A 12978-nucleotide genomic window follows, 5' to 3' on the forward strand; every position below is an offset into this window, starting at 1 on the left:
ATTCTGCGCCCGGGAACAGATGCCCCCTTGCCCCCCCCCTCTAGCTACGCCCCTGAAATCTACGCTAAACTAAGATTGTTTCTTCACCTAATTTTGAATTTTGCACTGAAGTGACTCCGCTCTTATTTAAATTTTTCGTCGTTAATCATTATATAAATTCCTACTGTACTGCTAATGTCTTTCTAAAAAACAGTTAACATGATTTCGATAAAGAAACCATAACTACGTTTTTTGTTAATCTGGAGGTAGAAAGAAAGTGCTTAGGAGATTTCCGGCTTTACTCCCATGGACACGATCAGTAATAGTTTTTGACTGATTGCTCAAAATAAGAATGGCAACGTTGAATTTCAATATCCAAACATGGCGCTTACGGACTCGAAATTAAGTGGGAATGGTTTTCTGCTGCCTTAGTATTTGATGGTCGTGCTCTAGCAATTGTAGTTTTCAAGTGTGATTGATTTTGTTGAAAAAAATGAGTTGTGCATTACTGAGGTAATTATTTTTGTGAAACCTATTCTGAGGCATTTTACGCCAATAATTCAGTATGAATTTACACCCATACAGTGCTAATTATCGAATACTTGTCTGGATGTTATTACAATATATATGTTACTTTTATTAGGTATTTGATATTTAAAATTCAATTTTGAATTTTTTATTTTTCAGTTTGTAGCATTTAGATCTCGAGCCGTATCCATAGCCAATTCTGCTTTTGCTACCTGTTGTAGATTTCTGGGAATAAAATAAAATACTGATAGTTATGTAAATAAAACTTAATTTTAAACTTCTTAATCATGTTTTGCAATATTACTGTATTTTTTTGTGTAAGTAGCATAGAATAAATTCCTCGGTGAAAATCAATTTAAATTTGTTTTTAGTAAAGTGAACGTATTAAGTTTTTAGTTGTTGCACAAAAAATAAATAATTAATCAAGAGAATTTTAACTTAAGGTATTACTGAGCTGAGCAGCAATTAAGGAAGAAAGCTTAAATCATCTGTGTTAACGCAAAAATGAACAAATATGATGTTTTGCAATATTTGTAGAGTTTAAGTTATTTTGTAATACTTCTAGAGTTACATATAAATCTCTGTAGTTAGTGTAAATAAAGCCAGGTTTTACTAAACAACAAATTATACTAAAAAGCCGAACTATATTTCAAAAAGTAATTAGTTTCAATTCAGTTAACATTTTTCTTATTAAATAGAACAGCAGGCAAACCAGATATTGGGCTGTATTTCTTCTGTTGGCCAGGTACATGCTTCCTTATCTATACAAGTGAGAAAAGAAAGAAATGCTATTTCACATATATGATCCGAAGTGATCTGTGAAATTATTGTTAATCTGCCTTAACACGCAATACCTTTCTGTTTCAGGTAAAATTAAATGGATAAAGCGCAGAATCGCTCATTTATTTGTTTGGCGCTTTTTACAAGAGTAAGAATTGAATTTTTGTCAATATTTTTTTACTTTTTAAGTGAAAATAGGTCAAGGTGTACATGGATAAAGTCAAGGAAGTGCGCAATGCCATTTTTGTGCAATTCTGGTATAATTTTTTTAAGTGAAAATGGTCGATGTGTACAAGGATATCGAATATGTGCAATTCTTAAATACGTGCCAAGCAGTGGGTGATTCTGCACTTCTCCAATTAAATAATGAGGTTAAATTTTGTTTATTAACTAATCCATAAACACAATTATTATCATTTTTTAATTGTCTCAAGATTAATGGTAAATTATTAAATATTGGGGTTATCTAAAGCAGAGCATACAACTTCTTTCTGTTCAGTTAAAATTATACAGAGATGTTATTTATGTATGTAAAATAATAAAGTAATAACAGTAGTTTTATTTAGTTTTTGTGCTTGATTTGTAACAACTATATAGGAATTGACCCAAAATTGTCTAGTAGCCATGTCTATGATGGTTTACATTTTAGCAGCGTACTGTGGTTCCAGGTGATTTTGGTCATCTTAGAAAGGTACTGAATAATACTGTAGTTAGTTTATGACTTCTAAAATATAAGAAATCCTCAAAAAATTGCCTGTTTGAAAATTTGTGGAGAAATGTTTGTTTTGGGAAGTATCGCTGTATATAACAAACAACTTTTCTTTGATATTTTTTGGCTGGAACTGTGAATTTTTTCTTCTTTTAAAACCTTTAAAAATATGTATATTAAAATTATCAATTATTGCTAAAATATACTGAATATTAAGGTTTAAGTGTTACCTGCTAGTTGTTGTTTTTATCACTATAAGTATTTAATAAAGCTCACAATATGTTATATATTTCAATAACTTTTAATTACATACAAGAATTAACACAATATAAGTACTTAAATAAGTAAAGGTATATTTAAGGGTGCCCCTTGGATTATCACAAAATTGTTGTTTCATTAATCACCAAGCTGTTGTTTCATTTATGGTAATCTGAGTAGTTGAATGCTATGGAAGCCCTATTATGACATGATTTATTGTGTGATTGCCATGAATTTGACTGATGGGAAAATATTTGTTGTATGTCAGTTAGGAAATACGTCGTGAAGTGACTGCTGGTGGAAAAGTGGGAGCTTTATGGTATAGAACAAGAGGGCGGAAGGTGTTTTTGTTTTTAATTGGTTGAGGACAAAAGAAAGGAAACTGTTATGTTGGATGTAATTCAGCGGACTTATAAGTGTCCTGTTTGTACAAAGGAAAATTATGTTTGAACGTAAAGATCTTTCAGATGGGTTTATCAGAAAGGCTCTAATACTCACCATATAAAGTGTTCCATTAGAAAGGAAACATGTTTTGAGGAAAGTTTTCAATGTCGTTAATCAATTTTGTATGCCACGGACTGAAGACACTGAAATTTCTAAAGAAGGTAAGTGGATATTTCCTTTGTGTAGTGCTTAGATGGTACAAGATGAGTTTCCTTTTTTATGTTATTTTATTGTTTGATTTAAAATATAGTTTATTGAAATTATATATTTTTTGTTTGGTTGTAGTGTAAAATTAGGTGCTCCTTTCACTTTTTAAGTGAAAATAGATTGATATGTACATGGACAATTCAAGGGAGTGCACAATGTCGTGATTATGCAATTTTCTGATGTTTCTTTAAGTGAAAACAGGTCGATGTGTATCACCAATTTTCTCCAAGGGGCACCCGTAAATATATTTTTATCAAAATTTTAAATAAGTAAAAAATTTTTCTTTCCGTAAATTTATAAATATCTGGTGTATGTCACTTATCCTTTTAAAAATCCCTATAAGAGCAGAGATTATTTAAATAAAACAAAGCACATGAGGGCTATCTGCTTGGAGGAGGGGGAGTGTTATTTTTGTTGTATTAATTATTCATTGATGACTTTTAAGGAAAACTGGTTCATATTCACATTACACATGAAGAGAACCAACACAATCACCTGGGATCGAACTCCCAGTATTCAATGACCTTGAGTACTAGTGGATCAGTGCCTGTAAGGAAATTGTTCTCTAGTCTTGGGATAAATAGAAAGAGGGACTATTATTGGCTATATAAGAAGACTATTTTAGATGGATAACATAAAAAATATTTGTGAACCTGTTGGGAACCGTACAGTCCTTAGAACAGAACTTTTCCATTACCTCTTTCATGTATATTTGTTTTGCTTTATTATGTTGTAAAATATCTGCCTTGTGCTTTTTAAATTTTGTTTTCTGATTTAGCTTTGTAAATGTATATTTGACAGGGTAGAGGATGTCTGATGTGGACCGCGAGAGACTCGCGGTGCCTCCAGCTCATAGTGTTTTCTCTCAACATACTAACACCGGTAGTTATAGTGGCACGAGCATTGCTGGCACTTCTGCTGCACCTCCGTTTGCACCACGTCCCCATTATGGGCAACAAGTTCGGCAGCAGCATCAACAAAGATTGCACAGCACTGCTGCTTCTAGTCGAAGTGGAGCAACTTCTGCCCATACAGATCGCATTCCACCATCAGCAGTTTCAGGAGCATCATCTGCTTCCTCTACAGAATGCAATATCCACGAAGTTTGCTACTATTTCCAACAAGCAATTTTTATATTGGCCATCATGACAGGAGTTGCGCTCGTCATAGCGGGCGCTGTCATGCATGTTCAAAATGGAGAGCTTCTGGTGCTTGTGTACATAGGTGTCCTTCTTGGTGCTGTCAACACTGTGTTACTGACAATACAGTGCTGTGTCCGGCGCAAACAAAAGAAACGTTCAAGGGCATACCGTGCCACTCGTCCTCCTCAGGGACCTCCTTCATCTGCGCCTTCTAGTGCTGTTGTTCGTTATGATCCTCTCAGTAATCCTCTGCTTTCAACCACTCAGACTGTACCTTCTGCTGAAGTCCAACAGTATCATTATAAGCACTACCACATACATTCGCAGAATGTAGCACAAACTCCTTTTCAAGATTTCCCAGTGCAACAAGGGGTTTTTGCACAATCGCCTACTGAATCTTCTCAGACTCGCTTTCATCATGGGGTGCCATACCATAGGTCAGGATCAATGGTTATGCATCATAGACATGCCAAAGGAATGTATCAAAAGTCTCCTCCACTGGGACAAGTGCACAGACCTCTCCTCAATACATTAGGACCCCAAAAAGCAAATGTAAGGTAAATATTTATTATTTTTGACAGTAATTTTTAATATTTTATACTCAAGTAATTGTGATGATAAATGAGAAGCAGAGATGGTCTGTAGGATAGATGCACATGGAACCATCAGATCAAAACTGATGGACCCTAAGCGGATAATCCAGTCCTATGTCTGCAATGTGTAATTGAGTTTATTACCAGAAACTGCCCAAGCCAAGTACATTTTCAGATTTTTTTGTGTACTGGTAGTCCAGTGAGAAGTATTTTTGAGAAACAGGCCATTATCCATTTGGGATTAATTAACCTAAAGGGGGATCTTATCTTGGTTAAATCAGGACTTCATTTTTGAAATAGAAATACCAGAACCTTGTGAAAGGCCCTCAAGAACAATGAAAAGTATCAGTCAACATAATAAATTAAATTAATGATGAATAGTTAATAAAGTATCGGATCTTGAATTATCAGAAAGTACTAAAATATTATATTTTGATTGTAATAAAAGTGAAAGGTTGTGGTAGACATGGAAAATGATAAAAGGAGGAATACACTGGCTACCAATAAGTATTTGGACACTTATGCAAATGATGATATCTGCGGTCCTAAGGTACATCGCGGACTCCGCCGGTATATATCGTGTAGGAAACAGCATCGGCTTTAGTAGCATGCAAGATGCCTCGCAGTTCGGAGTTTCTGATTTCGAGAAAGGTATAATTATTGGGTATCACAAATGTGGCCGATCCTTAAGGGACAACATATCTAGCGATCTGAAGTACCCAAAATCGACAGTGGCCTATATGATTAAGAACTGGAAGGTGAGTGGTGATTGTCGGAATGTGTCCCGAGTTGACAGACCAACGAAACTGGGAGATAGAGACCGACGAGTGATGTCCAGAGAAATTCGGAAGAACTGCACCCAACCGTTGGTCCTCATCCGCGAGGAGTTTCAACAGGCATCCGGGAGTATTGTTTCAATGAATACCATCCGTAAGGAAGCACATCTGCTTGGTTTTCATGGTCTGCTGCTGCCCATGAGCCTTTGATCACAAAGTCCAACCGCACTGCTCGGTTAATGTGGTGCCAAGCACATTGAAATTGGACCGTAGATCAGTGGAAACAGGTTCTTTGGAGTGACGAATCAAGATTCACCCTTTACCATTCGGATGGCAGGGTCTGAGTCTGGCGTCTACTTGGAGAACGTCTCGTGCCAGAATGCATTGTGCCAACAGTCAAGTTCGGCAGAGGTGGAATTATGGTCTGGGGGTGTTTTTCCTGGTATGGGCTCGTACCCTTGGTCCCCATTCATGGTAAGCTCAACTCCGATGCGTACTGCACTATTTTGGATGACAATATGCTTCCTATGATGTGGCAGTTTTACGGGTTGGACCCCTGTTACTTTCAAGACGACAATGCCAGTTGTCATGTTTCGACGTTAACCAAGGCTTGGTATGGTGCCAATGGAGTTCATAGAATGGACTGGCCTGCCCAGAGTCCAGACCTGAACCCTATCGAGAACCTCTGGGACGAATTCCATCGCTGAATTCAGGGATGCACTACTCATTCAAAATCGGTGAAGAAACTTTTATGTCTTCTCCAAGCCAAGTGGAAGAAAATACCACTAGCTGTCATACAAAGACTTGTGGAAAGTATGCCCCGGAGGGTCCACGCTGTAATTACCTCTCGTGGAGGCTCTACCAACTATTGATTTTGAATAAAGTTAGTTTTTCTTTTCTATCACAGGTGTCCAAATACTTATTGGTAGTCAGTGTATAACAGAATAATAATGGAACTACAGAATTTATTTTTAAATAATGGAGAATAGAAAATTGTTATACATTCTTTGAAAGTGAACGATTTTTGTGTCCCATTTAATGATTTATCTTTAGAGATGACGTAAATTTGAGTATCAATTAATATGTTACAAAAGTATTGTACAAAGTTTGAAATCTGAATGTCCAATACCCAGAATGATAAAAAGTCCAAACCTCTGAATCAATTGCAACTTTTTTTTTTAGCCCTATTACCTCCCCCCTACAGAGGGACTATTAATTTTGTTTTGGAATTGTGTGTCGAAAACTTTAAATGTGGATTTCACTTTTCAGATTGTTGCCATCGAATATCCCCCTGTATTATATTTAAAGAAATTAAATGTTGAAGAATCTTCTAAATGTATGTATGTTTCTCCCATTGTGTTAAAAAAGGGTACCTAGACACATCAAATTTTGAATAATGTAATCCTCCACTGAATATGGGCATCTGGGAGCCCTAAATTGGAATTTGTTTTATTGATTTTATATTTTGTAAAACTTTAACAAGTTTTTTTTTAACAAACTCAAGGATTTCAAAGCGAGCAGTGGCAACATTGTACAGAAAAAACATTTTTATCTTCAGGGCGTGAGACTGCGTATTAGAAATTCTAAAGATATGCTTATTTTAAAATTTTTTCATATTGCTGTGGAATTGAATTTTATGGTTTAAGTGCAAAGAATATGATATTTAATAAATAAAGGTAATGCACAATTTATTAAAGCCCAAAAGGCTTTAATTCAGAAAGGCTATTAATTTTGCTTCGGCATTTTTTGTCGAAAACTTTAAATATCCATTTCACTTTTCACATTGTTGCCACCAAATATTATCACCGTGTGTTATATTTAAAGAAATTAAATAATCCAGAATCTGTATAAATGTATGTATGTTTCTCACATTGTGTTAAAACAACAGCACTAGATCCATCGAATTATGAATAACATAATCCTCCAATGAATATGGGAATCTAGAAGCCCTAATTTGGAATTTGTTTTAATATCTATTTCATATTGTGACAAACATTAAAGAATTGGAATGTTTTATTAACAAAGTCACCGATTTCAAAGCGAGCAATGACAACACAGTACGGGGAGGGGGGGATATTTTTATCTCCAGCACGTGAAATTGTGTATTGGAAATTCTAAAGATATGCTTTTTAAAATGTTTTATGATATTGCTGTTGAATTGAATTTTATGGTTTAAGTCCGAAGAACATGATATTTAATAAGTAAAGGTAACACGCAAAACATTAAAAAATTCCCCTTTGGGTGTGATATAAAGTCTGAAAGCTTTCGTTTTATATATATATATATATATATATATATATATATAAGAAATTTTTTTAATACCTACCACTTGCATTGATTTTGACATTTTTCATCGTAAAAAATGTGGAGAGTGCCAAATCTTAATTTCACTTGAACTCCGATGCCAACCTAGTGAACCGTTATTTAGTATTTTTGGTTTCCACACTGTATGACTACGAACACATTGCAGCTTGAGGAGCTGATGTAGCTGAACCAGTTGACAGAACTTAGGAGATGTAAAATTTTTAGAATTTGGAGATGTACCAAGTAAAAAAATTTAGATCCAGCAGAATTTCAAACCCAGAGAGACTGCACCGGACTGCAAAGTAGCTAGCACTGATCCTGGATATGTTAGAATTTATTAATTGTTGGACTCAGAGAAGCCTTAAGCATATGCTTGAAATAGTTGTAAGTATAATAAATAACTAAACTAATATAATTCAGGCTTAACATCATCAATATGCAGTAGAAACAAGCTGGAATTTAGCAGAACAGTTCTTTAGTCACCAGTTTTATGATAATGTTGCCAACAGTGTGTAGTGGACACTAGCTAAGCTTTACAAAAAATAAGGTGATCGATAGTGAACAAGTGAGAGTAAATGTTGTAACCGAAAACGTTTCAGTTGTTAAGTGAGAATTTCTTGATGCAGCAGTTGCAGAACTTGAACAATTTGAACATTGTAATTAAACAAGAAATTATATCTATTTATAAAATTAAAGAGAAACTATCAACACAAAAAAATGAAGCAAATTAAACAGGTTATTCTGACAGAAAAATGTGTACGTAAAATAAAAGAAAGATTCTGTGTGTGTCTTTCGTTCTTGCTGCGCGTAAGCTAATAGACCCACGGATACGAAATTTGGTACATAGGTGCATCTAAACAAGAGCCAGTGCACCTCGAAATGATTTTTTCGAAATTCGAATTAGAATTTTTTTTTAATTTTATGTTATGTGACGAAATCGCATCATTTTGGGACATAATGGGCTATAGGAAAGCAAGATTTTATTCTATATACTCCATTTTCACATCATCATGAAATGTAAGCGCTTAGCTATTTTACGAGCTTAAAATAAAATTTGTGTTTCAATAAATCAAGTAAGTACGAATTAATTTAACAAAGGGAGCTTAACACATTTTCAACGGGGTTTTTTTCTAAAAAAGTTTATTTTTAAAAATGTACAGTTAATTTTTCTTTGATTTTTGGACACGTTAATCTTTCATCCTTGCGACTGCTTTTACAAAAAGAATTTTGGAAAAATCATAATATTTTGTATTTTTAAAAAATGTTTTAAATGAAGCTTCCGAGTACACTTCTCGCATCTCGGATCTTCAAAAATGTGATTTTGGCAACAATTTTCCTGTCTTATTGTTGTTGATAGATTTTTGATGAAATCTCATTTTGAATAGTTTCATTCTTTTAGAAATATGCGTTTGGCAACAATTTTTCATCCTATTTCTTACCTCACTGTTTTTAAGAGAATGGCATATTTCATTGTCATTTTTATATATATGTAATACATTTTTTTAAATAAAGTTCTGCAGAGTAAAATTCCATGCAGAATTTTATGTTTTTTGAGTTGCTTTCATGTTATATTTTTGCTTAGTTCACTGTTTGTAAGATATTGAAAAGTTTTGCATGATTTTTTTTTTTTAACAGAAAATTTGTTAATTTTTTATTAGGATAATTAATATTTGTATTAAGGGATATAGCTTATTTCATTGCAATTTTTTTCTCTTAAAAAATATAAGATAAAATATCATTAATTATACTTTACTTTTCAGAATTTTTTGTTTTTTGTATTACAGTACTTTTATGTTATTTATTGCTCATTTCCACTGTCTTTAAGATATTAAAAAATTTTGAGTGATTTTTTTGGGAAACAAAGTTCTTAACCTCCTTTATACCATTTGAGTTCTTAAGATTTTGCAAAGGGAAGTTGGTTAATTTATTTATTAGGATAATTAATATTTGTATGAAGGGATATTGCTCATTTCATTGTAATTTTGTTATACGTAATAACTTTTTTGGTACTTGTGTATTATCGCAACCAGGTTGGCACGATTTGTAAGTTTGAGTAAAAAAGTATGAATAGAAAGAAAATGTACATTTATTAATTACAGATAATTTTTAATACAGTTTTTTATATTATTTTGTTTTAAAATATAAAATAGCAATTAAACCCTTCCTGTTTCGAATTTAAATAAGTTGCAGAATTATTTTTCCGGAGGAAATCTTTTGGCTATTGCTTTTAGCACTGATTGAAAACCATCTTCGCCATTAACAGCTTGAGCTTAGCGCCATATAAATTCGATAAGGTATGAGTCAAGATGATGACGGGCTGTTCCTCTCTGTTTTTTGTTGTGCCAAATTTAATTGAGGTTAACTCTTTACACCAACAATAAATGAAGCACACCACTGTCACAAATGAAATTCGGCTACCTTCAAACCAATTTCCGGTTCTCACACCCAAATATTGATTGCACTCTTCGACGTTACATTTCCAGAAGATTTGCTTTCCAAAATATACAGTTTCATTTTATGAGTACGTTCGTTCGGTATAATTCCATATCCCTGCAACAATTCACTTGCATCTTTTTCACTCGCAGGCAGATCCCAAATACCCATAGTTAAAGTATTTCAGGGCATTTAATCTAACCAGTGAGAAAAATAATTTCTTTACAAAAAACTACGTATAACACGGGGGGTTGCCGTAAGTAGGGTCGCCAAATTTGGCGATTTATGCGAATTTTAGCCTGGTTGCGTTAATACATAAGTACCACTTTTTTTTATGAACTTGTTCTGCAGAGTAAAATTCTACACAGTTTTTAAATTTAACGTTTGGTGTTCCCTTCAGCCATTTTTTCGGTACATTGAAAAGCCAGATGAAGGCTGGCAGCAAAGCTGCTAGCATTTAATTAAAGCAAGCAAATTAATATTGAGTTTTTTTTTTTTTTTTTTTTTTTTTTGTAAATTTTGATTCCTTTTAGGTCATGAATGCTTCATTATTTCATAAAGCACTATTTTGTATTTATAATTTCTACATATCATCTTACTAGATTTAAACTGATGATCTGTGACAAGTCCAAATTTCAGACTTTTTCCTGAAGTATAAAATACCTTCCTCCCCTTTCACCTGTAATTTTCTTATTTATAGTTTAGTACAGTACAAAGTCCAAAATTCGGACGTATTGGGACTTCGGTGATTCTGGATTTGGGATTTTTCCGGATATTAAATCATCAGTTTAAATCTAGTTAGATGGCATGTAAAAATTATAAAATTAAAAATATGAAATAGTGGTTTATGAAATAATGAAGTATTTATGATCTAAAGGGTATCAAAATTTACTTTATTAAAAATTTCTTCCCCCCCCTCCTTCTTCTCTTTTTTTTTTTTTTTTTTTTTTTTAATATTTTCTCTTTAATTCTGTAGGCAGACATAATCTCTTTTTCAGTTACATTGTTGAAGGTCCTGTAACTGCTGAGCCGAGAATTCCTACTAACTTCTCAATCAAAATTTTTTCATTTTCAGTAACTTCTCTGTCACTTTCTTTACTATCAGTAGCAGTATTTTCTGGATATAGAACCATACTACAGATTTCGCCATTTATTGATTGATGATTGAGAAGCATTGTCATCACAATGAAAAACTTCTTTTATATCATCATTTATTACTACTTCTCCACATTTCTTTAAAAAATCCGTTAATTGAAAAATTTCACCTTTGTTTTCAATATCCAAAAACCTTCAAAACTCGCGGCTGTCATCATCAAATTTAGCTATTGTTCACTATACATATTTGGTTATGCATCATAAGCTTGGCGACTAACAACAAGTTGTTCCGTTAAATTTTATCTTGCTGCTATCGCGCACTGAGACAACCCTAAATTGTATTAGTTTAGTTATATATTGTATTTTTTTCTTGCAAATGCTTAAGGCTTATCAGAGTTCTGAATAAATTCCAACATATACTTAAACCTTATTTAGGGCCGGTGCTAGATATTTTATCACCTGATGCAGTCTTTGTCTAAATTCTACGACTTGGTGCAGCCATATGAGCCCTGGTGCTGGATTTGTGTTTATGTGAATGACAAATCATCAAATAGCCCTAAATGTAATCTTTGAGTCTACGAGTATCATCAACAAACTCTTTTTTAGCAAATGGAAAGAAATTTTTGGTAAATTTTTCCTCCTCAACATTTTTTAGCACATTCAGCTTAAATCTGTAATCATCGCCAAGCATAGTGTCAACATAAAAGGTTACCATACTCATTTATAATTCAATTACTAACATAAAAACATTGTTTAGGCATCATTACATGAGTCATTACTCAAGTTGTCATGCTTTCATAAACGTGCAGTGATGAAAGGAAAGTATATTAAATAATGATTTGCGAGGTTTGCGTCAAGTCAATGATGTATCTATGTGGAATGTTTCAGTTTGAGATGTGTGCCAAGCAGTTACGCAGCAACAGAGCCAAAGTACTGATCTTACAAATTTATGCTGAAATGATTGTTTTTCAATAGCAAGATATTTTATTTAATGTCGAAGTGAAATTAAAAATTGGAACTCTCCAGATGTTTTATTATGTGCGGAGGAGATATCAAATGCACATGCATAAAGCCTATGAGAAAAAACGTTGGTGGTTTTGAGGACTGGATTTTAGATCATTCGGGATTTCGGACTTTGTACTTTACACTTTCTATGGAGAAATGAAAAGATAAGCATTATTTTATTATATTATTTAAAACTGATCTACTTTACTATTTTAGGTAGTAATTAGAATGTGGAAAAAATTATACTTCTCAGTTATTCTGGATCACGTTTTCTTGGCAGTAATTTTTATGGAATCAGAACTTTTAATTCAAACAAAATCAGTGTCATTTTGGTAACCCTAGTATATTTCTTTATTTATTTATTTTTATTTTTATTTTTTTTTTTTTTTTTTTTTTTTGTCTGTGAAAGGAACATTCTCTGCAATAATCATTTGCATTTTGTCTGTTCTGATTTTCATTACCTTATTTGAATGCATTAATTTAACTCGCTACTTTTTCTTCAGTTTAGCAACTATGCATTTAATTAAAAATGGCAGGCAAATACAGTATACAGAATTTGCCTTAAACAGAACTTGAAATTGTAACTGTAGATGAACAGATAAGTTACCAAAATGCCACAGTTATTGCAAAATAAATAAATTCTCAATGCCACTAAATTAAGCAGAAGAATGTGTGCCAGATTATTCATCAAATGTAAAACAAATATTAATTTCTTTATGTCTTTA

The 12978-nt window shown here is 33.1% G+C and overlaps 1 protein-coding gene across 4 annotated transcripts in view; it reads left to right on the plus strand.

The window, feature by feature from the left end:
* The first annotated feature begins 345 nt into the window (after positions 1-345).
* The window catches only part of LOC118184015 (uncharacterized), a 31122-nt gene continuing 18489 nt past the window's right edge, over positions 346-12978 (plus strand). For 3 of the 4 annotated variants that reach the window (XR_004757338.2, XM_035353645.2, XM_035353646.2), the window contains exons 1-2: positions 346-492; positions 3707-4604. Coding sequence is in view for 3 of the 4 variants with exons in the window: in XM_035353645.2 (XP_035209536.1) it covers positions 3715-4604 (890 nt within the window). In the remaining variant the exon portion in view is untranslated. The remainder of the gene's footprint in view (positions 493-3706; positions 4605-12978) is intronic. The other variant, XM_035353647.2, reaches the window with a different exon arrangement.

This window comes from Stegodyphus dumicola, chromosome 1 (assembly GCF_044657685.1).
Source record: "Stegodyphus dumicola isolate Sdum_Otavi_A_Nest chromosome 1, ASM4465768v1".
In the NCBI taxonomy this organism is placed as follows: Eukaryota; Metazoa; Arthropoda; class Arachnida; order Araneae; family Eresidae; genus Stegodyphus; species Stegodyphus dumicola.